Consider the following 23,868-nt stretch of genomic DNA (forward strand, 5'->3'; position numbering starts at 1 on the left):
TTAATAAAAAGTTTAATTGGATGATTGGTAATAAATAAGGAAGAGAAGAATTTTGTTATTTTTTGGTCAGTGGTCAAGAGCAATAGGGTAGGCAGTAGCCACCAGTGATTAGGCCTGCTTGCTCACCAAATCACTGGACCCTTGTCAATTACAAATTTTCTTTCCACCGCCACGTGTCAGTCCCTTCTAGCTGTCCCGACTTTCACCGGCTACTCCAGTCACCGTACCTAAAAAAACAAAATAAAATATTCCATCTATAGGGTGAGAAACTGGAAAAGTAAAACTCACTGTACGCACAGTGTCGCAGAGGGACAGAGAGAGAGCAGTGTCTGAGTGAAACATCCATTCCTTCCTTCTTCCTCCTCCTCTTCCTCCTCCTCGTGATTCCCGAACATTCTCTTCTTATTCCAGCTCCACGCGCGCGACTCCACTCTCTACACTCGCGCCATTCTTCTTCTTCTTTCTCTATAATCTTAGGGTTTGCTTAATGCTGAATGTGACTTAGCTCTCACATTCACTCTTCACACTACAATGTCCGGCCCTCTCGACCGTTTCGCCAGACCATGTAACTTCTCTTTCTCTCTCTGTTTTCTTAGGGTGTTAGGTTTTCTTTTTTTGCTGATGAAACGTTTCGTGTTGGCTCTGCCTTGCAGGTTTCGAAGGTTTCTCCGGGAGCGATGAGAAGAAGGAGCGGAGATCTGATTTTGAGAACTCCGAGGACGAACGGAGGACCAGAATCGGATCTCTCAAGAAGAAGGCGCTGAATGCGTCGTCCAAGTTCAAGCACACGCTGAAGAAGAAGAGCAGCAGAAGGAAGAGCGATGGCCGTGTCAGCTCTGTTTCCATTGAGGATGTTCGGAATTTCGAGGAGCAGCAGACCGTTGATGCATTTCGCCAATCCTTGATCATCGACGAATTGCTCCCTGGAAAACACGATGACTACCACGTTATGTTAAGGTGTGGCTTAATCAGATAAATATTAAGTGTTGAATAAACAAACTCGATTGTTATTTTTTGTTTGATTTTTTTTATACATTTTTGCAGGTTCCTGAAAGCGAGGAAGTTTGATATTGAAAGGGCAAAGCATATGTGGGCTGATATGCTACAATGGAGAAAGGAGTTTGGTGCTGACACTATTATAGAGGTAAGTGCATATTGGATTCGGATAATATTTGCTGGTTACTGTAGGGTTCAAGATTAGCCTCTGTGGTGGTTGGATTTGTTTGTTGTGGATTGCTCCATACTCTGGACAATATTTTGCTTAACGTTTTGTGTTTGGGTTAGGATTTTGAGTTCGTAGAATTAAATGAAGTTATGAAGTATTATCCGCATGGCCATCACGGTGTCGATAGGGAGGGAAGGCCTGTTTACATTGAGAGACTTGGGAAAGTGGATCCGAACAAACTTATGCAGGTTACGACCATGGATAGATATGTGAGATACCATGTACGGGAATTTGAGAAAGCTTTTAAGATAAAATTTCCTGCTTGCACAATTGCCGCCAAAAGGCACATAGATTCAAGCACCACGATATTAGATGTTCAGGGCGTGGTATGTTGCTGTTAATTGTTCCTCATTGTATGTGTCTGTGTGTTCCTGTGACATTCGGAAAATTTATGGTGTAGTTTCAACTTTTAGGGCCTCAAGAACTTTACAAAGTCTGCTCGGGAACTCATTATGCGGTTACAAAAGATTGATGGTGACAATTACCCTGAGGTGAGTGATATCAGTTTCTGAGTAATCCCTTGTTACGTTACGTTCCTGTTTTTGATTTCATCCGTTGTGGGATAATTTAAAGAACTTTACTAAGGTGTCAATGGTTGGTGATGATTGATTTGTTTTTTCTTATTAATGATACAGACTCTTTGTCAAATGTTTATCATAAATGCCGGCCCTGGATTTAGGTTACTGTGGAACACCGTCAAGTCTTTCCTTGATCCCAAAACAACTTCAAAGATCCATGTATGTTAAAATTTTTACATATTCTAGTTGCATAAGTCTCCTTTTTTGTTGGTTTATGACTGCTGATATTTCTTGGTGCCTGTTTGGAAATATTACTCAGGTTCTTGGAAATAAGTATCAAAGCAAATTGCTTGAAGTAATCGATGCCAGGTACTCAATAGGCCTATTTCTCACTATCCAAGTGTTAGAAAATTTTAATTTATATGCTTTAACCATCACTATCATTTTACACCATCCTTAAAACGCCTAATATTTGTGTGCACTTGATGAAGTGAGTTGCCGGAATTTCTGGGAGGTACCTGTACATGTGCAGATCAGGGTGGTTGCCTCAGATCTGATAAAGGACCCTGGAAAAACCCTGAAATTTTGAAGGTAGACTGATGTTTCTTTCTAAAATGCTCAACACGCGCTATATGATATGAATCTTGCCACATGCTAACTGTTAATTGCACGGGGAAATTTGCAGATGATTCTTAGTGGCGAAGCACGAAGAGCAAGGCCTGTGGTAAAAGTTCTAAACAGTGAAGGAAAGGTTATTGCATATGCCAGCCCACAATACCCAATGGTAATATGTTGTATGGTTTATTATTGCTCGAACCTGGTGGAGTCTGAATTGATTCCTTTGTATCTCTTCAGGCCCCTTTTCATTTAGAAACCTTATGGAATGTGTGAATTCTTTCTTGCAGGTAAAAGGAAGTGACACATCCACAGCTGAATCAGGGTCTGAAGCTGAAGATATTGCTTCTCCAAAAGCGATGAAGAGCTACTCTCACTTGAGGTTGACACCTGTTCGTGAGGAAGTAAGTGTTGATCTTCGGATCTGTTTACTCAGTTTTCATTAAATTGGCAGAAGTTTCAATTGATTATAGTTTTTTTGTGCGCTGCCTCTCCACTTAATAACTTTACTGGCTGCAAATTTTTCTTTGATTATTCTTACTCCTATTACTTTTTAATTTAACATATATTTCATTAATTGTATTTATATACAAGATATTCACTACAATTAAAGATTAATGAGGATGATCAAAATATAATGCTTCTCAAGGAACTTGTTCTTAGGATTTTCCCTGGTCTATTCCAAACACAGAAGTTATTTATATTTTGTGTTCTTTGTTAGGCTAAGGTTGTTGGAAAGTCAAGCTATGTTGGTGGTAGTATCTTGGCTGGGTATGATGAATATGTTCCGATGGTGGACAAAGCTGTTGATGCTGGCTGGAAGAAACAAGCATCACTGAGGGCTCAAACTTCAAAAGGTTAAACAACTCTATCGTATTGTTACTATATTTACCTGTTGTATGAACTTCTCATGGTGCTTATTCACCAAAAACAATAACGATGCTTAAAAAATTACCCCGATGTTTAAAAATTTGTATCTGCATTCTGTACTAAATCTCATTAAAAACTTGTTTCGTTATCAGCATAGCGACACTATTTGTGCTTTAACCTTGGCAGGACATTTGATGGCTGTAAATGCATCAATGTCATGAGTTTTGGCCTTATATTGTGTCATTATATAAAAGATTATACCCAATTAAATAATGAATTTTGATTAATCAATGTTTGATTGAAATTAACTTATATTTTTTGATAGGCTATTGAAGACATGACTTGATTTTCTTTTAACGCTTATACTCTTGTTAGTAATCCACCCCCTTATTTTTATGTAATGCCCCCATTTTTTGACTTTTTAATTTTTTCAACAAGTTGATAAACATGTTAGTGAACTTCAATTTATGAAAATGGTGTTTTATATCTGGCGTGTTGTATAATTTCTAGTAAGTTAGAGAGAAACCGGGATCTACACCTGATAGTTTAAGGTATTGTTGGAACAGTTGATCCCTGACCTGGTATATGTTGTCAGGGTGAGATTTATTTGGGATTATAAGCACTTGCAGAAGTCCTGGCTTTAAGATTTAGGAAGAGCTAGTTCTTTTCTCGTTTTCTTGATTTTGAATTATTTAATTTAATTTTCTTCAGCATTGTTAAATTTAATTTTGTATTACAGGAACACCTTCCCTCCCTAACCCTCCAAAAACTCCCGAAGGGATTCAAGCTCGGATGGTGGTGGCTCTAACTGCTTTCTTTATGACGCTGCTTACTCTCTTCCATTCAGTTGCATACCGTGTGACCAAGAAACTTCCTGCCTCATCATCTAATGAGGATCAGTGCACGTCAGAGACACCCCTTAATACAACAACCGAAGACAATCATCCTCCTTCACCAACTCCAGCACATACAGAGGCAAAACTCCTTTCCTCAATGATGAAAAGGTTAGGCGAGCTTGAAGAGAAGGTTGACACACTCCAATCTAAACCATCTGAGATGCCTTATGAGAAAGTGGAATTGCTAAATGCTGCTGTATGTCGGGTGGATGCTTTGGAAGCAGAGCTAATTGCAACTAAAAAGGTAGGATGCTATACTTTTGCTTTTCCATAATTCTTTGAAAAACTGCAGTCATGATAATTACGTTGAGGTGTTTCCATGTCTTATTTTATTTGTTATCTTTAAATGCAAAATTAAAATCCTACCTTTTCTGTTAGCTGGCTGCTATACGAATATAATAATGAGCACGTCCTTAATGAATAATCTTTCGTGTCTGTTTATATTAAAATTCTAACCAATTTTGTCTGTCTATGTGGAACTGAGGTATGATAGTTATTGTAAGTTAAAGGATTAAACCAGAGAAAGAGAAAAATCAATATTTTATTTAACTTTCCTATATCACCTCTTAGCCAATCAAATCTATATGTCATGTGCTGTTTGGTAAACGGGTGTATTTGTGTTATAACAGTTTGATTATTTTAGATGTTAATTTCTTTACAGTTTCATTTCATGGTGAATTAGGCAAATTGGTTATTGAAGTTGTGCTTATGTTCTCTTTATGCATACATCTATTTTTCTCTCCTGTTTATGTTCGGGTGTAAATTTCATATTTGACCGTGAAGATGAGTACTTAGTTTCGTACTGTTTCCTTACCTGAAGAATACTGTTACATTTGTACTTTCTGGATTGTTCGATAGGCTCTGTATGAAGCATTAATGAGGCAAGAAGAGCTGCTCGCTTACATTGATAGTCAAGAAGAAGCTAAGTTGCGGGTAAGTTGGTTTCTTCTATATTTTTAATACAGTTTTATGGATGTTATGCAAATTTCTGATATTTATATATTGTTGTTTATCAGAAGAAGTTTTGCTGGTGAGTTTTGGCTGGCTGATAAAGGGACTCTGGGAGAGGTGTTTTCGAATTACGGTGTTCGTAGTGCTGACACCTTGCACATTATTCTGAACCCTGAACATTGATTTTCTGTTTAATGAGTACATTCGAGAATTGTTTCAAACTCGTGTATAGCTAATAGCTTTTGCCGGATTAAACACAAGCTTTGTTTTTGCTCTGGCAGCCTTTGTTTTATTTGGTGTGATTGTCTTTTGTTGGCTGGAGAAGCGTTTGTTCTTCTTATCTCATAACTTGCATTGAATATTAATCGATTTTGGGGGATATCGAGTGGGAAAAAAAACTAAAAAATAAATAATCCCTCAACATTTATAGTTAATGCATTAAGGAAACGGGCATATTTCGGGCTAAATCCGTATAAATAAGGCACGCGAACATTGATAATTTTATTTCTCAAATTAAAAGGTTATGATGGTAAGGGCTTGTGTACACAGTACAATACAGTAAATATGTGGATTGTTTGGCCTAACCCTTTTGCTGTGGTTGATGGTTGAAGTGAAGATCCCTTTGTCAATCAAGTAGTAAGTGCAGTGTCTCAGAAGGTTGGAACGAAGTTCACTTCATCACAGGGACGAATCTAGGATAACAGGAACAGAGGGGATTATGCTGACGGAAACGTCTGTCATCTGGTTCAACTAGTTAGTGTAAGTAGATTTTGAATGTAGTGATAATAATAATAATATCAAAATTTAACAATCTTGTCTTTACGAAAAAAACTAATTACTTTGAAATATCTTTTTTCAAAATTGTAGATTACGAGGAATAAATTGACGGGGTATAAATCATTTTACGGAACTTGACTTTCCTTGTTATTTTAACACCTAATCTTATTTACATAGCTATATAGATTCATATGGACACAAAATTTCCAGGGAGGTTGCACTGTATATATACAGAAGATTTCATTCAAAGAGAGGAGAAATTATACAGAGGTGAATGTAGTAGGATCCGATGGGGCTGAAAAAAGGAACGCCTCCAATAATATACAACTCTTGCTAATGTTAAATATTTGATTTGATTCAGGTCAGACAGCAATGGATGCCCAACACTTTACCAGCGGAACTGCAATCACGAACCCAAAGTCTTGTGTAAGGGAAAGCACTATGCACAAGTAATATAATAATACCTTACGAACTTTGAAAGTTATAATATATCAAAATCAAGCTTCATATAACTTACGAACTTCTTCTTTTTCTTTTTGTCAATTTGAGTTTGAAGCTCTACTTGTCGGGTAAAGGCATCGTCAAGTGACTACAGCAAACAGAAAAAAGAGTTACAGAAATATAAGATTCTTTGTTATCATATATCAATATTTTTCTCAAATGATGATGATGTTGTAGTAAGAAGGAAAAGCAACAGTACTTTTTTGGTAATAACCAACTCTTGCTCGAGCGTGCTGACTCTGTTAAGGGTTTTATTCAGCAATTCTTCCATCTCAGGTGGCATGACAGGTTTCTTAGAGAGCTCATTCACCTTCTCTTCTAGTTCAACGATGCGCTTCATCATGGGCATTTGATCATCCATGGAAATGTCAGGTGTTTTCATCTCGTTGCTACTACAATATGCTGTGTTACCAAACAACTCAGCTCCAGTGATTTTCCTTGGCATGTTCTTCGCCATTCGGATCATTGCTATCACTCCCATAATAATGGACATGATTCCACCAGTAAAAGGGATTCTAAACCCCTTAGAACTGTTGTTGCTAGGCGAACAATCTTTAGAAAGGCCTAACTCATCATTTTGTTCTGTTTTTTCCCATGATGTATTATTCACTGGGGCAAAGGTCACCTGCCAATATAAGGGGAGTACCCAAAGAGAAGGTCAACTCTGCAGTTATGTTTTCTTCAATCATTTGATTTGTAATTCATGCAAAAAGTTATTGTTCCCCACCATGAAAATTACTGAATGTTATAAAGATACATAGGCTAGAGTTTATAGATAAATACATATAGAATGGAAACATGAAATGATCGAAAACCTAAGAAACTTACTTTTGGACTAGTACTGGGATGCTCCACGGCTGCAGATTCTTTGTTTAAAGAATCGTATTCCTAACATTATATGAAAAAATTCAAGTCATCAGATTTTCTGGCAAACAGATGATGGCAAGAAAGTTTCAGAGCAAAACTGAATTTGAAATTGTGAAGTAGGCAACTGACCACCTTTTGACATGCTGTATCCTCCTCAATGATGGTTTTCACTTCAATCCCGGATAAAGTTTTTCTCTTGCATTTTCCTTCGCCATTTTGAACCATCTAATGCATCCAAAGAAAACATCACTTCATTACTATCTTTTCCTAATTACACAGCAGAAAAAAAGACTTTGATCTTACTACCTTCAAGATTTCTGGGTCATTCCATGGTCCTTTGTCTGAAAGCAAACAACCACCTTTGTCTCGACAGGTACAAGTACCACCCAAGAACTCTGGAAGTTCACTGGTAAGTAATATAAGAAAATGTGTTATGTATAGCCTTAAATAGTAATGTTGTTATTCAATACACCAACATGTTAAGAGAACATCCCCATTAATCAACATGATCAGAGATCGTTATTACTCTTTACTCAATCTAAACTGTCTCTCAGTATGTCCTTAATGTGGTAAATTTCAATTCAGATGAGAATGAGATAAAAATACTTCAACGAGAATTGAGAAAAACATTTACCTGGCATCAATGATTTCAAGCAACTTGCTCTGGTATTTGTTACCTAGGACCTGGCAGATAAAGCAGTAATCTGTTGAATGCTTGTACTTAACTCAAACCAACATTGCTTGATGGTGAAAAGTGTATAAAAATTGCTTACATGGATTTTGGCCGTGGTCTTAGGATCAAGGAATGACTTGACAGTGTTCCACAACAGCCTAAATCCTGAACCAGCATTAATGATGAACATACGATTTAAGGTCTGAAAAGAAAAGTTCAGTGAGGTTAAATTCAGAAGATGACATTTTAGTTAGGAACCTGAAGTAGTACCTCTGGGTAGTTGTCTCCATCAATCTTCTGAAGACGCTGGATGAGATCCCTTGCAGCTTTGTTCATACTTTTGAGACCCTGAACAAAAACATACTAGTCAGCACTGGTGTGAAACTTCTTTTACATATAGTTATGCATGCTAACATTTAATGAAGGTGCTATGGTGAACTTTTACTCTTTCTGGCTTATTTGTACATAGAATAAAAAGTAAAAACTACACATGCTGCATATTTTCACACATACCACTCCTTGCACATCCAAGATTGTTGTGCTTTGGTCAATGTGTTTCTTGGCTGCGATGGAACAAGCAGGGAACTTAACAAGGAATGTCCTCTCAAATTCTCTCACATGGTACTTAAGATAGCGATCCAAAGTTGTGACCTGCAACAGCTTGTTAGAGTCAACCTGGCCCAACCTTTCTATGTAAATAGGTAGCCCTTGTTTATCAACTCCGTGATTCCCTTGTGGGTAGTATTTTCGAACTTCTTGCAACTCCTTGAACTCAAAATCCTTAATAAGAAAACAGAAGAAATTTCGGTTAAACTACCATAGAAAAAAGTATATTTATGAACATTGTTTTTTTCTTTATCCACAGGAAGTTACCTCCATAATTGTGTCAGCACCAAACTCCCTCCTCCACTGAAGCATATCTGCCCACATTTGTTTTGTTTTCTCAATGTCATATTTTCTTGCTCTCAAGAACCTGGGTTTCCATTTATAAGGCATTAAATGATACAACTCATACTACAGCTATTAGTATATCAAAAAAGGAACAAGAAACTAAGTCATAACCTTAACATCATATGATGATCATCATGTTTTGAGGGTAATAGCTCTTCCAAGATGAGTGTTTGGCGAAAAGCATCAACGGATTGTAACTCTTCTGCATCAACTTCATCCTCAATAGCAATAGACATAACCCTGCTATGCCTCCTCCCCTTCTTTTGCAAGGAATGCTTGAACTTTGAAGATGCACTGATTGCTACCTTCTTTAAAGAGCCAAGCTTTGTCTTCTTATCATCCTCTAAATATTCCATCTCAACACCTGTTTTCGCAAAATTGCTATCAGAAGTTTGAACAGAAATAAACTACAGATCTTCATTAACAACAAAGAATACCTTCTTCCAATAATACTACAACATTAACTTTGAATTTTAGCTTCTTTCTTTTTCTTATCAACCACACATTACAATCACTCTACCCTTGTAAGAAAAATGTCTCTCTCATACCTCAATAATTCTTGCATTGATCACAGGTTCAGATATAATTAATTACAAAGGCAATCACAGAACTAAATCATCTCCATTTCTATCAATGATTTCTCTAATTGATCAATAAGCTTTATAATAATAAGAGCATTCTAAATAGTAAATGCCTGTCAGATATATAATCATTTGATTTCATTCTGCTCATCTTCATACATTGAACAACATGCAAAAATTTATTTCACAGCACATGCATAACATATATATACAAGTAAACAAGCAAGAATGCAAAGGGAATGAAATTGCAATAGCATAGATTTACCACCTTTAGCAGGTCGATCTGTAATAGGCATGGACGGCATAGCTATAATGTCACACATGATTGATTATCGACGTAAGGTAGAAGAGAATTAACAATATTCAACGTGCCTACTCCTTAGCTTAAGCCATCAAATAAGATCAAGCATGTTAGAAGCTGAAAAACCATTTCTTACACACACCAATATCAACCCTTTTTCAAATATATTCAGAAAGCATTGGAAAAAAACAAAAAAGCCAAAAGAATAAAGATACTCTTACAATGAGATATAGATATATATAATGATATATAAAGTGCAGTTGAAGAAGGTATATGGCCTATGGGGGCTTGGAAAGTTGATGAATCAACATCAGGGAGACAATGGAGTTGAATGAGAAGGAATAGTAGGAGAAATACCTTTGGTTTGCAGGAATATAGGCGTTGCAAAAGCAAAAAAAAAATGTAAATTTATGATCCGAATAAAAATCTGACAGATATATAGAAGAGCGAAAAAGGGAAGACAACTCATTTTTAGAGTTTGCCGTTTTTTGTTTTGTTACTTATATTATGACATGTTTCTTTTGAGCTTGTGTTGCTACTAGAAGGAATACAGATGGAGATGGTGTTGGCGAAATGCATGCAACTCCATTCTTTCATAATACGCAACCCAACCAATTCATTCATATACTTTCTATCTTCTTTACTGCTATTCTAGGTTTTCTTTAACATATATGTTTATTCTTTTTATTTATAGTATTTAATATCTTTTAACTGTGATTTTCTATAACTTATTCTAGTTACACTTTGATTAACTTGTCACTTACATGTAAATCTGGTTAACCAGAACTAATAATTTTCTCATTAATGATACATTGAAAACCTATTTTTATATATAATATGTGATTGATAATTTGAAAAAAAAATAGTATTTTTATCTTTTCATGCAAAAACTAAAACTTTAGAAAAATAATTAGGGTTGTAGATATGACAATATGGATTCCGCTTAATGAATGCAAACTAATTATAAAAAATATATATATAAAGAAATTCAATAATTATAAAAAAATTAAATATAAATTAATTAAAAAATTGAACTTATGGATACTTATATAAAACATCAACCTTCCTCCATTTCAAACATAATCCAACATCAATTAAGATAAAATACAACTTAAGTGGATCAGTTGTTGAATTACTGAGTCCGTCTTGCGCTTTTTACTGTCCGCATAGTTTGTTCCGCATTGTCATTCTATTGATGTAAGTGGTCAATATATCATTTCTCTAATTATTTTTTTAACATTAGGAAGAGTTTTGTACTTTCAAACCTGAAAAACTTGTTAATCTACTGGTGACCAAGATGGCTATTTTATTAATAATTTAATAGTGTGTTTTGGATGAAAATTTTAAGAGAATAGTTTTTTTTTATAAAAATATTTGAATGGTCTACTATAAAAATATGTTATCTAATCAATAATTTTGAAACAAATTAAAATTCTAAATTTTATGAGTAACTCAATTACTTAATTAGAAATTTTCAAATTATACTTTATATATATATATATTTTATTTGTGTCACTATCTCAACCTTGTTTATAACGGTTATCAATGTCTCTAGTGATTTTTTTTATTAGTAAGATTAATGTTATTTTTTGTTAGTTTTTTTTTCTGATATTTCAACAAATATTAACTATAATTGTTTTCTATCAATGTTAATTGGGGAAGTTTATTTTTTTAGCAAGTCAACAAAATCTTCACGTTCTAAAATAAATCCCGAAATCTCCAAGTTGTAAAAATAAATTCCGATCCATATTAGTCTAAATAATTGTGAATTATATTAATTGAAAATAATTTTGGGTGATGTCAATTGATAAAAGTTTTGTTAATATAAATTGAAAAAATATTGGCAAACTTTGACAATAAAATAATTTTAACTATATATTAACTAAAAAAAATCAATATTAATATTATTAACAATTATTTAATATTTTTTTGTAATAATTGAAATACTTTATTAAAAAAAATCAATAAATTTGAATTTCCTTTATATAAACAAAATATTTAAAAAATAAAACAATTTAAAACAAAATTAATTAAAATCCAATGTATTTGAATCTCTTATAAATAATGAAATTATCTATCTAAATGCGAAGTAAAAGTATAAAAATGGAAAGATTTCTATATATTTAAAAATATTATTAATTTATTTCAATGAAATGATTATATTTCTAATGTTTTACCTAGTTAATTATACATAGCTTTATATAGAATTTTTATTTTAAAGTTGTATATTATTATGTAAAAAAGCAGTATATTGAATTAACTTTTGGTTCTTATAATTGGTTTATGTCTATTGAATATGATATCCTAACAGTTTAATTATTGGACTAAAGATTGAACTTTCTTACCTTTCATCTTTTGATATTTAGAACAGTTTAATTATATCATATTTCATAGATGATAAATCATTTTCTCAATTACTGACACATCCATTTTCATCCTATCATTAGATGTAACCATGGTTTTTTTTTTCTGCTTTGCAGTGTGCTGATAATGTAGCTTCTCCCTGCATGAAATTCGGAAAAACTTAAAGTAAAGCAATTGAAAAGAAGTTTCCTATCTTATCATATATTTTATTTTTTTTAATAATATTTTTTTTCACACAATGACATATAATTGTTATCACTTAAAGTATCAGATATCAAGTTATGCCTAACATAAGAGTTGTTCTCGTCGATTGATTTCTATCGGACTTGATACTGAGGTGTTAAAACGATTTTGCTTGGTGTATTGAATCGAGATGATGACGCTTTGTAATGAATGAAATTCTACCTGTTGATCACACTTCGACTCTTTATAACGAATGAGGACGCTTTGTCTCAAACCCTATTTATAAACGTTTCTTTAACAATTTTCGTCAACAAGAATATAATTTCAACAATAATATAATATCAACAACAAGAATATTTTGCTATTGTGCACCTTTAGTTTTTTAGTATAATGCAACATTACTCCTAACATTTTTTATTTACATCGAAAATATATATACCTTTAACTACTTCAATTATTCACCATGTGGTTTTGCTTTTAGTCATCCCCTTAATATGGACGACCAAACGTCTCGACCGACCTAATGACAAACCATTGAACTCGTTACTTACCTTACGCCGAAATAGATATATCTCAAATTAGTCTATCTCACCAAGCTAATACACTTAAATGTTTGAATTGAGAAGCCGAACACGTGAAAACTGAAATGAAAACTTCTTATCTTAAATGAAAACTGAAATTTTACGTGAATACAGAAGAAATATTCTTCAGCAATTAAGAAAAGCAAGATTAAAGTGTATGAGCTATAGCAGGTCTATGATGATTAGTCTTGTAGTTGGTTGACTTTGCACTTTTGTTAGTTGAAACGTTCATTCAACTTTCCCTATTTGAGGTCAAAGTATATATAGATTAGTAGAAAAAGAGCATAACTATAGTTCTTGGAAGTTCATATAAATATAAAATGCTAAGATAAGAGTTTTCTTCAAACTATTAAGGCTTATTGGTCTCACATGAAAAAGAGTGAAAAAAGACAAAGAGTTAGGGTCATTTTTCCCAACTGCTTTCATCTACCAATAGGCTGGTTGATAGAAGGAAATGCTTCCATGTCTATTTTTGTACAAGTCCTCTTTCCCACGTAATTTATTCTTTCACTTCAATATTTAAGATTTAATAACTTCACCCTTCTTTTCATGCTAAGATAAACCACCAAACTTGTATTCTGCTTTTATATGTAAATGGGCATGAATTAATGTATAAATGGATACTAAATAGTAATAGAACTAAAACAAGAATCCCATAAATTTTTGTTTGTTTATTGTGAGAATTCTTGAAAATCTATAACTAAATCAAATTATCTCTGGGTACTTTTCATATTTTAGATGGGTTAACACCTTTAAACTAAAAGATTACTAGATAAATACTAACACTAACAAGAGTTATCGTGATTCTAAGCATCATAGGAAGAATATGAGAAGCCATTTGCATAAATAATAATAATAAGAATAACTGAACTTTTAAATTTAAAAATAACAATATATCATTAGATGTAATGATTAACTCTATTTATATATCACTATACAAATAATGAGATTTACGGAGGGATTTAAATTCGTTGATAAATTCAACATTACTTATATATATTACGGATATAAATTCTTAAATAAATTTAATGTTACCTATGGATATTACTTACATGTCTATATTTGTAAATAAATTTAATATTATCTACGAAATATTATTCACATATATAAATTTGTAAATAAATTCAGTTTTACTTACAAATTATTACTCGCTCACAAATATCGGTCCATAAATAAATTTCACATTATTTACAAATTTTATCTACGAATCTATATCAAAAAGTAAATTTAATATTAATATTAATTATTAATATAAATATTTTTATTAACAATATTAAAAATATAGATAATCTTAATAATTTTAAAATTTTTCATAATATAAATAATATTAATTATAATAATTATATACGTAATATTAAAAATATAATTATAATATATTCCACCCACTACAATTTATTTTTAATATTAATATAACAATAAATAATAATTAAAAAAAATACATCATTTTTTTCTTGTAGTATCTTATCTCACTAAATTTTATATTATAACACAAACCATGATAGATAATTTGAACTTAGTGTCAGTCAATAACTTTTTTTTTTTTTACTTTTTACACTTTGGGTTTTCCGAAGAATGAGGATAATTTTATTAACTAGTGAAAGTGAAGCCTGAAACCTGACCATTTGAAAGTGTACCATAAACAATGTGTTCATAAAGAGAATTTTGGTTTATATTTTCTTGCTTTTAAGGACAACCTTCCATATCAATTATTGTTACATCATTGAAATTTTTTCTTCTGTGATATACAAAATAATTTATAAATAAATATTAATTTTTTTTGTCAACTAAAATCAATCATTTTTTTTATCATATTCTTATCTTTAAAAAGGTATTTTAATTAATTAAAAATGTATATAAATAGTAACTAACTTTAACACCTAAAAGATGTAAAATGTTTTAGGATATTGAAACAAATTTCAATCAAAATACAAATCTCTACGTATTAGTTTTAATAAAATATAGATTTTATCGAGGTATATAATACTGTAAAATTTACATTTAAATGTCAGAATAAGATATTGAAGTGAATTTTTGAAAAAAAAATAAAAAACTATATAAATTTCTCCTTATTATTATTTGTTATTTGTACATTGTCCTAGTTCATTACAAGTTTCATTAGTTTACCATACACGTACGAATTTGAACGATTTTTATGTTGCTTTTCCACTATATTTTTAAAATACATTGATTATGATTTTTGTTTAATATATTATATTCAGTTTAAAAATTGATAGTAAATAAATAAATAACTCAATACAGATTCTGAAATTGCAATATACTGGATTAAAATAGTTTTTTAATTTAATATAAATTAATTAAACTCATTTATGCCAACAAACATAACTTTCATATAACTGTTCCAAAATTTGACACATTTGCCTTACATTAGGAAAGTTTCAAATGAAATGGAAATCAATTGAAAATTACATTTGTTTTTAGTAGATAAATGGACGGTCAAGATTCCACCAGCAAAAAATTATCTGAAATAAAAATGAAATATAAGTGTTTGGATAATCTAATTTAGTTAGTACCTACATTATTAATTACAATTAATTAGCTAGATGTACCATGTTATTGCCACGTGGACGACCAAGATCAATAACGGAAAATACGATGCAAATTTGACAAGTGTCACAATATCATTGGGTGTATACAAATTTTCCGCCCTTAACACTGTGGGGCCCGCATTTGCTTTTACTTGTTGCATTAATATTACGTACCTGCATTTTTAATTATCCCTACAATTGAATTCCAAAAATACCTTCTCAACCTCCCTATTATTACCAAATTAATTTTTACTGTTAGATTGATTTGTTTTTCTTAATTGTAATTTTGATAACGTATTTTAAAAAAAAGTATAATTAGGTTTTAAATTTAATTATTTTAGAATTTCGATTCAGATCTTGATTCTTAATTATTCTTAACTCTTAGTTTTAAAATACATTAAATCGCTATTAAATTAAATATGGTAAGGGGTTTTTATAATTGCTATCCTTTTCAAGATTGTAAAAAAATTACGAATATATAATAATACGTCAGTGTGTGATATCCAAAACAACATTATTATGGATGGATAATTAAATTTAAATTTAAACTAATTATATACATTTAAAATGTTAAAATTATGTAAAAATTGAAAACAAAACTACAGAAATTAAAAATCAAGGAAATGAATTTTTGCAAAATGAAAAAAAAAATAAAAAAATTACATTTTTATGAAATATACAGATCAAAATTATCATTAAACTATCTTTCAATAAAACTTTTGTATGGTTTTTTTTCACTACCACTAGTCTATGATTGATGAACCTTGATTATATATTTCTGTACATAAGTTACTGGTCAATAAATCATATGTTTCTATTGAATTAATAAGAAATCAAGTACAATTATAAAACAATGAAATTTTATGCTTTTAAAAAATAAAATCATTTTTAATTTTAACTAGTATTCTTGGATTCCAATTAATGTTTATCTTCCTTTGATGTAGATGCTTTAATAAAAAAAAACACATAAATTTGGTTGAATATGATTATTATGAATTCCAAAAAAATTATATATTTAAAATTTGTACTGGTATGGGACAAGACCGAGTGGATCGAGACTTTCACGGACAGCCTGACCGATTGACACATATAACCATTAACGTTCAAATCAAAGTCAGTGAAGCTAAATTACCATTAAGAATTAGGTAATGCAACCATAAGTGTGATCCATTCCACTAATCAAACCAATAAGGTAAGTCCATTAAAATAATATAAATAACACATATTTCAATGAATAAGGTACGTTATTATCACTGTACACATACCCGAGTGCCAAACACCATCTTTACTGACTGACTTCTGCAGGTACCTCTCTCATTTGGCATTCACCCGAGATTGAGAGCTGAATGAGTAGTGTGACGACCGGAAAGATCACAGCAAAGCCCCAGCAGCCTGCCCAGAGAAAGTTCTCTAGGTTTCATCTTCCTAGGAACAAAATCATTATTAAAGTTTTAGTAAAAAAAATAATTAGTAAAGATAAATTAATCTCATATGAGTTTATTCAGAGAATGAATGAATACTCAACATTAATTAATGCATTCTTTCAAATACATTTAATAAATCAAATTAATTTATTAAATATTTTTTCTAATTTTTTAATACTAAATGATTTGTTTGATTAATCTTCCATATGTATAAAATTCATTTAATAAATATCATATCAATTTATTAATTTTTTATTAAATAATTTCTATAAATTTTAATATAGTAAACCATTTAATACTAAATGTTTTCTTTAATATATATAAAGATCTACCTTGATTGAGTTGATTAAACATGATTATAAGTTCTATATAATCTAGAATAAAATTGTTCTGCGTATAGAAATTATTTAATAAGATTTAATAATTTGTTAAGATATAAAATCTAATTCAATAATTATACTTTAAAATTTTATTAAAAAAGTGCCACTACTTAATATATATATAATTTTTTATCCTTTCAAATTATCATTTATAAATTATCTGTAATAAATCTAAGGTGTAGTCTATATGTAAAAATATGTATCAATTATAAAAATGAATATAATTTACATATTTTAAAAAGTATTTATTTTTCATTAAAAATAAGTATATAATTTAAATATTCATTTTTCATAATGCAAACGTAAATTCTATTGCAAAAATAAAAAAAAATGACTATCTCCAATTGTAACACTTATATGAACTAATATTCGAGAGAAAAAAAAAGAATTAGGAGGTTTTTATTAAGGAAAGTATTTTTTATTTTGGAAATGTTATCATTCTCATTAATGCACATGCCTTGTCCTATTATCATTATTGATCCTTTCAATTAATGATTTTTTTAAAATACTGTTTCATTTTAATTTTAAAATTAATGTGTTTTAATAAACTACCGTTACAGTTAGTTTCAACCTCATCTTCATATCACAATTGTTCATTTAATTTAATTTTTTTTCTTTTTTAAAAATATTGCTTGATTTTAATTTCAAGGTTTGTGTGTATCGGAAATTTAGAAAAAAAAATGTATATATCAGTTACATTTTTTAATTTTGATACAATTTATTATTAAAATGTTTGTTTATTACAATATAAATAAATATTTATTTTATTGTTATGTGAAATAAATGCTTAAGGGGTTTGGTGGAAGGGTATTTGTGGAAAAGTGTAAAAAATAAATGGTATAAAAATCCATTATACGGTAACGTACACTGGACAGAAAACGCACGCATACGCTTCTTGGCGGCACTTCACGTCAACTGTGGTTTTGGATTTTCTTCTCTCTCCATTTGTTTCTCTCTCTCTCTCTCATTCGGTGTTTTCTCTAACAATAAACCTCTGCATTTCAGAAGCCTCTTCTCCTTGTATTACACCCTCCGATTTTCAGTTTCAGCTTCTTTTCTTTCGCTATTTTTTTTCTGTTTCTGATTTTACATTTTTCAGACAGAACCAGAAAATAGTCCGCGCAACATTGTTAGGTCACTCTGCGGTTCCGCTTTCTCCGGTATAGATCCGCTACCTCCTTGTTCAAATTTCGATTTCTGTATTTCTAGATTTTTTTTAATAGTTTGAATATGTTGCAGTCGTTGTTTATGGAATTTTAGATTATGTTCGTTTGGTATTGGCATAAGTTTTTTAGAGGTTATGTTTGCTTCTTAACTTATTGTTTTTCTCGATTGTTTTGTTTTGATGGTTTCATTGTGTGTTTCTGTTTCTGTTACTGTTGCTAAGTTATTGTGATGCGATGAGGAAGACCACAGTGGTGTGTTGTTTTTATGATTTATCTAGTTTAAGTAGGTGAATGGATTTTGGAATTTTTTTTATACTAATATGTATTTTTGGAGTGTTTGAATTAGTGCAGAGAGTTCTTTTTATGCAGACATGGAAAAGGGTGGGAGAGTGGATGGATTTTTTATTACGTCGTTGTTAATTGTATACTGCACGTGTTTCATTTCATAAGAGTTTTGTTTTGATTTATTTCTTTGTTGGATTTAGATTCCCACTTTATTTGTTGGGCAGGCTTTTGAGTCCTCCGATGGCAAGTGATTCTTTTGTGATTTCCAATGGCAATGGAAATGGAAATGGAAATGGCAATGGCGATGGCAATGGAAATGGGAAGTCAGAGCCTCTTCCACAGAGGACTTACCAAGCAGTAGTGATTGCGACGAGAGATATGGGCATTTCTAAGGATGGAAAATTGCCCTGGATGTTACCCACTGATCTCAAATTTTTTGATGAGATCACTACTATAACGTCTGATCCGGGGAAGAAGAATGCTGTTGTGATGGGTAGAAAAACATGGGAGAGTATCCCTCCTGAGAACAGGCCTCTTCCTGGTCGCCTTAATGTTGTTCTGACTCGCTCGGGTAGCTTTGACATTGCAACTGCAGAGAATGTTGTCATATGTGGAAGTGTCTCTTCTGCTATGGAACTGTTGGCTGCTTCTCCGTACTGTCTGTCAATTGAGAAAGTATTTCTTACAGGAGGTGGTGAGATTTTCAGGTATATTTATATTTTTGTTACCTTCCTGCTTCTTTCTTTTGTAATCATATTAAACTCTTTTACCGGTGTTGCTGATAGTTTTCATGTACAGAGTGGCTCTTAATGCACCTGGATGTGAAGCTGCCCATATTACAGAAATTGAGGCAAGCATTGAGTGTGACGTTTTTATGCCTCGAGTTGATACCTCTCTATTTCAGCCATGGTATTCATCATTTCCTTTGGTGGAAGACAACCTCCGCTATTCTTTCACCACTTATGTGCGTGTAAGGAGTTCTCCGGCAGACTCCCTGGGTCAGAATGCTGATCCATTTTCTGATAATGATTCCGACTCTTTAAAATTTGAGGTCGATAAAATTTCTTTTCTTCCAAACTTCATTTATGAAAGACATGAGGAGTTTAAGTATCTAAGGTTGGTTCGAGAAATTATTTCTGAAGGCACAATTAAGGATGATAGGACAGGGACTGGTACCTTGTCGAAATTTGGCTGCCAGGTAACATCTTGATTGCTCTGTTCTGCAGTTACTATGATTTATATGCACGCTTACACCGTTCTCTTTAATTCCACAGATGAGGTTTAATCTGCGCAGAAACTTTCCGCTTCTAACAACCAAGGTATGTATGAATTTGGGTTTTGGATTTGTATAAACTACTGCATAGTAATTTCTTATTTTTGTGTTTCCATTCTTTGTAATTTTGATGTAATTGCTGCTTGTTTTGTCACTTTTAAAGTTTATGAAGACTGAAGAAGAATATATATTGTATATCATGATATAAAAGTTGACATGATTTCTTCATTTGGTTCCTAGAAAGTATTTTGGCGCGGGGTTGTTGAGGAGCTTCTTTGGTTTATCAGCGGCTCAACAAGTGCCAAGGTAATGATAATCTGTACCAATCTTTTCCGCGCAGACGCACACACATGCCCTTTTCTAGTAATGTTACAATAGACAAAGTCGCTAGCTAGCATGAGTCAAATATTGGGGAACTAGGTTGGTTTCCTTGATACTATTTTAGTTTGGGAAACAATGGGGATAGACACATGGGAAGCTTTGGAATCTCCTACCCAACTCATTATTCCCTGTAATTTTTATTTTATTTTTTCAAAATTTTAATAGACTTATACACTGTTGTGAATCAAAATAATATAATATGATTGGATCCTTATTAATCTATGCACTGATGACTAAAATATCAATACCTTTTATGTTCAACGATTTATTAGTGAATAAACGTCGTGATACCAGGAAACAACATATGTGTCACATGCTTCACGAGATCAAGAAGAGCTTGTTGAAGCTTTTCAGAGTTCTTTATTGAAATAGTTGCTGTAATTTTGATCATAAACCCTCATGTTCATAAAATTAACATTATCGTGTATATTGATTTTTTTTTAAATCTATTTGCAATGGTTAAAATATTATCATAAAACGGTTTCATGATGACATGACTAGCACCTGGATGTTGCATTATTAATATTGAATATTTTTACCAAAATACATTCCTCAATAATATAGCTTAATAGCTTCCTGCTAACAATTTTTAGTTATTTTTGCCAAACATAGCTAGAGTATAAAAAGCTGCTGAACCAAAATTCCATTAAATCACTGCGTTGCGTGAAGGGCTTATTAGTGGTTCACAAGAATGTCTCGATGGTTCATTAGATACGGCTAGAGTGAATTTTATTCTGGAATTATTTTGTATTGACAGGTGCTGCAAGAAAAAGGCATTCATATCTGGGATGGCAATGCATCTAGAGAATACCTTGATAGGCAAGCATGACCTACTAATTTTTGTAGGGAAATTTTTTCTTCTCCGTGCATTTTTTAACTGGATTTACAATATATATACAGCATTGGTTTGAGAGAAAGGGAGGAGGGTGACTTAGGACCTGTTTATGGGTTTCAGTGGAGGCACTTTGGAGCCAAGTAAGTGGACGTACCTTTGTTTTACAAGTCATTTGGCAGCATTTTGTGGGCTTTCTTAGTTAGTTCTTTATTTTCCATCTTACATTTTACAGGTATACTGACATGCATGCCGACTACTCTGGCCAAGGATTTGATCAGCTTTTAGATGTTATTAACAAGATAAAGCAGAATCCTGATGATCGTCGGATCATTCTTTCAGCTTGGAATCCATCTGATCTTAAATTGATGGCACTTCCCCCCTGCCACATGTTTGCACAGGTCTGCAGCTATATTTGGGTTTCTCTTGGAATAACTATCTCTCTTTCTCTCGTTCTCTTTTCATGAAATTTTGTAAAAAAAAAATCCTGCAGTTTTACGTAGCAAATGGGGAATTATCGTGTCAAATGTATCAGCGATCTGCGGACATGGGCCTGGGGGTGCCATTTAATATTGCATCTTATGCTCTCCTGACATGCATGATTGCTCATGTTTGTGGTAAGCAAATTATGCCAGTTTGCTAGACTTAAATTTGTTCTCAGACGTACATGGCATCTTAATTCCTTTTCACGGGTTCAATACAGATTTGTCATTATTTGATTTTAAAGTTCTTTAAGCTGATTAATGGGTTATGATTCACAAATAATTTATATTATGATTAGCATACTTTGGTGTGGAAGGGCAAAATAGTCCTTTTGGTGCCAATAATCAGATTCTCTTATAAATTAGAATGCACTTAAAAAGAAGATTTAGTTTCGAAAAAGTTTGGGTGTGGCTCTGATGATGTTTTAGGTTGTAATCTTACCGTAGAGAAATACAGCTTTTATATTAAAGGAAAATTGACATCAGATATCGGACTGATCTAACCATATCATATCCTGTTCTTGTCAGACCTTGTTCCGGGTGATTTTAATCATGTTATCGGGGATGCACATGTTTACCGCAATCATGTGAGACCTTTGCAGGAACAGCTTCAGAATCAACCAAAACCTTTTCCGGTATGTGTATATGTTTAAAAAAGACATTTGCTTAACGTAGATGCCAACAAAAATTTAGGGAAATACCTTTTTGACGCCGCTATTAAAATATTCATTTACTCTGCAATTACTTTTTAGAATAAAATATAATATTATAATAAAATAATAATTTATTTAGATATAAGATCATATTTATGGATGTCAGGGGTGCTCAAATATTTACCATTATGTTCTAATATAAACTGCCTTTTCCTTGTTGATTACCTAAACCTCAATTCAGATTTTGAAGATAAACCCGAAGAAGAAAGATATAGATTCTTTTGTGGCTGCCGATTTGAAGCTCATAGGATATGACCCTCACCAGAAGATAGAAATGAAGATGGCTGTTTAGGGATCTTGTAAGAGTCTCAATCCCTGCTTTTGTGCTATCTGAAATGGGGCAAGTAATATATATATATATTATTTTTGCTTAATTTTATTTGTCACTTGCACCTGTGGCAAACAGAAAAATGGCAGTTTAGGATTCATATTGAACTAGTTTTGACTTGCTGATAAAGTAAAATCTGCTCTTCCAAAAAACGAAAGTTGAAGTAAACTTGGCTTTTCGCTTGTTGTACATTTTTTTAATGTATAGCCACTTGATTTTGTGTTCCATATTTTGCTCATGAAGCTGAATTATGGTATTTTCATTGCTTCAGGCGTAACCATAGGACCTATATATTAAATTTATGGACAAATAAAAGAATCTTGCTGGATATACTTCGAGCTTTGCTTGTTACTACTGGGAATCCTTTAGGTTCACATGTTTCGTGGCTCTAAGGTGATTTTTAGGTATACTTTTGACTTTTGAGGGATTTTTTATCTGCCCCAGCCCCATTCAAAAAAGAAGAAGAGGAAAGGAGAAGTGCCAGAATCACTATGCGATGTTGCATTGCTACATCTTTTTTCTGGCTTTGTTTAATCTTTTGATACTCTTCGTTGTTTCTTATTTTTGGTGCTTCTGTGTATTGTCGTGGCGTTGTGATTTGGAGAGATCCCCGCGGAAATGAGTAAAGGATGATAAAAAATTACATACATGTATCAAAACTCAAAGGTGTTTAAAGATCATTATTTATATTTTACCAGTTTTTGTTCTAAATTGTCCATGAATATCTGGTTGCTGCTGTTCTTTACGTTATGCAAGTATTAGATTCTCCACAGTCCACCCGTTTTGGTTCTTCGGTGAATTATATGCTCACTAGATCAGAGAAAAACAAGAGCAGAGGTTATATTTATATTTATGATGTTTAAGATCTTCTTTATTATCTTGATATTAAGTTAAACAAAATATTATTTTTATCTTAGGAACAATCTTTCATTCAACAAGTTAAAAAAATTATTAAACTGAGATCTACTAAGATTTTCACATTGAAGTAAAATTTACCATAAAATTTTGAAAGTGATGTGGCATGAAATTAATTAAGATTAAAATTCAAAAAATCCAACATATCTTAGCAAGTATTTGTTATTCATTTTGTTTTAAAGCTGAATTGACTTAATTTTGAACCATTCAATGTGATTGAAATGTATGCATTGTAAGTTGTATATGCGTACGAGTTTGACTAGTGTAAAATCAAACAGGTCGTGGATCA

At 32.0% G+C, this 23,868-nt stretch overlaps 3 protein-coding genes and 1 long non-coding RNA gene across 14 annotated transcripts; 3 read left to right on the forward strand and 1 right to left on the reverse strand.

Annotated features, from left to right (window-relative positions):
• Positions 1–258: 258 nt before the first annotated feature.
• LOC137821979 (phosphatidylinositol/phosphatidylcholine transfer protein SFH8-like) lies at positions 259–5,399 on the forward strand. The gene is made up of 14 exons (XM_068627099.1): positions 259–565; positions 654–957; positions 1,045–1,144; positions 1,285–1,551; positions 1,639–1,716; positions 1,861–1,962; positions 2,063–2,112; positions 2,235–2,334; positions 2,429–2,527; positions 2,649–2,762; positions 3,080–3,215; positions 3,968–4,368; positions 4,983–5,057; positions 5,141–5,399. Exons 1-14 carry the CDS (start codon positions 532–534, stop codon positions 5,156–5,158), a joined length of 1,878 nt encoding a protein of 625 aa, XP_068483200.1. The 5' UTR covers positions 259–531; the 3' UTR covers positions 5,159–5,399.
• Positions 5,400–5,475: 76 nt separating this feature from the next.
• LOC137822688 (phosphatidylinositol/phosphatidylcholine transfer protein SFH3-like) lies at positions 5,476–10,240 on the reverse strand. 8 transcript variants are annotated; one of them, XM_068631044.1, is made up of 15 exons: positions 10,084–10,238; positions 9,694–9,808; positions 8,956–9,208; positions 8,767–8,866; positions 8,407–8,673; positions 8,164–8,241; positions 7,994–8,095; positions 7,855–7,904; positions 7,527–7,626; positions 7,350–7,445; positions 7,182–7,241; positions 6,553–6,978; positions 6,370–6,441; positions 6,119–6,252; positions 5,476–5,816 (listed from the first exon to the last, which is right to left on the reverse strand). In XM_068631044.1, exons 2-14 carry the CDS (start codon positions 9,746–9,748, stop codon positions 6,241–6,243), a joined length of 1,671 nt encoding a protein of 556 aa, XP_068487145.1. In that variant the 5' UTR covers positions 9,749–9,808; positions 10,084–10,238; the 3' UTR covers positions 5,476–5,816; positions 6,119–6,240. The 8 variants fall into 8 exon arrangements, with proteins under 8 accessions (XP_068487145.1, XP_068486312.1, XP_068485554.1 ...); XM_068630211.1 differs by having other exon boundaries at positions 5,535–5,816; positions 6,374–6,441; positions 7,353–7,445; positions 10,084–10,240; XM_068629453.1 differs by having other exon boundaries at positions 5,554–5,816; positions 6,374–6,441; positions 7,353–7,445; positions 9,948–10,092.
• On the forward strand, positions 5,706–7,109 carry LOC137827049 (uncharacterized). The gene is made up of 3 exons (XR_011083717.1): positions 5,706–5,834; positions 6,214–6,301; positions 6,409–7,109. It is a non-coding gene; the product is annotated as an uncharacterized lncRNA (long non-coding RNA).
• Positions 10,241–18,073: 7,833 nt separating the features above from the next.
• LOC137830007 (bifunctional dihydrofolate reductase-thymidylate synthase-like) lies at positions 18,074–23,375 on the forward strand. 4 transcript variants are annotated; one of them, XM_068637078.1, is made up of 13 exons: positions 18,074–18,224; positions 18,304–18,364; positions 18,880–19,362; positions 19,454–19,853; positions 19,930–19,974; positions 20,169–20,234; positions 21,067–21,128; positions 21,210–21,284; positions 21,377–21,542; positions 21,635–21,758; positions 22,152–22,258; positions 22,518–22,635; positions 22,936–23,375. In XM_068637078.1, the coding sequence occupies exons 3-12, from the start codon at positions 18,896–18,898 to the stop codon at positions 22,626–22,628; spliced, it is 1,623 nt and encodes a 540-aa protein (XP_068493179.1). In that variant the 5' UTR covers positions 18,074–18,224; positions 18,304–18,364; positions 18,880–18,895; the 3' UTR covers positions 22,629–22,635; positions 22,936–23,375. The 4 variants fall into 4 exon arrangements, with proteins under 4 accessions (XP_068493179.1, XP_068493188.1, XP_068493195.1 ...); XM_068637087.1 differs by having other exon boundaries at positions 18,308–18,364; XM_068637094.1 differs by having other exon boundaries at positions 18,084–18,224; positions 18,856–19,362.
• Positions 23,376–23,868: the final 493 nt, after the last annotated feature.

This window comes from Phaseolus vulgaris, chromosome 11, assembly GCF_000499845.2.
Source record: "Phaseolus vulgaris cultivar G19833 chromosome 11, P. vulgaris v2.0, whole genome shotgun sequence".
Classification (NCBI taxonomy): domain Eukaryota; kingdom Viridiplantae; phylum Streptophyta; class Magnoliopsida; order Fabales; family Fabaceae; genus Phaseolus; species Phaseolus vulgaris.

Excerpts from the sequence above, each read along its gene's own strand:
- LOC137822688 (XM_068627991.1), bottom strand. The coding sequence starts at position 9,748 with ATGTGTGACATTATAGCTATGCCGTCCATGCCTATTACAGATCGACCT. Across the intron at positions 8,242-8,406 it reads TCTTGGATGTGCAAGGAGTG|GGTCTCAAAAGTATGAACAA; the intron begins GTATGTGTGAAA and ends GTTTTTGTTCAG. Across the intron at positions 6,442-6,552 it reads AGTTGGTTATTACCAAAAAA|TCACTTGACGATGCCTTTAC; the intron begins GTACTGTTGCTT and ends TGTTTGCTGTAG.
- LOC137830007 (XM_068637078.1), top strand. The coding sequence starts at position 18,896 with ATGGCAAGTGATTCTTTTGTGATTTCCAATGGCAATGGAAATGGAAAT. Across the intron at positions 19,854-19,929 it reads TGTCGAAATTTGGCTGCCAG|ATGAGGTTTAATCTGCGCAG; the intron begins GTAACATCTTGA and ends TTAATTCCACAG. Across the intron at positions 20,235-21,066 it reads GCGGCTCAACAAGTGCCAAG|GTGCTGCAAGAAAAAGGCAT; the intron begins GTAATGATAATC and ends TTGTATTGACAG.
- LOC137821979 (XM_068627099.1), top strand. The coding sequence starts at position 532 with ATGTCCGGCCCTCTCGACCGTTTCGCCAGACCAT. Across the intron at positions 1,717-1,860 it reads ATGGTGACAATTACCCTGAG|ACTCTTTGTCAAATGTTTAT; the intron begins GTGAGTGATATC and ends TTAATGATACAG. Across the intron at positions 2,528-2,648 it reads CCAGCCCACAATACCCAATG|GTAAAAGGAAGTGACACATC; the intron begins GTAATATGTTGT and ends TCTTTCTTGCAG.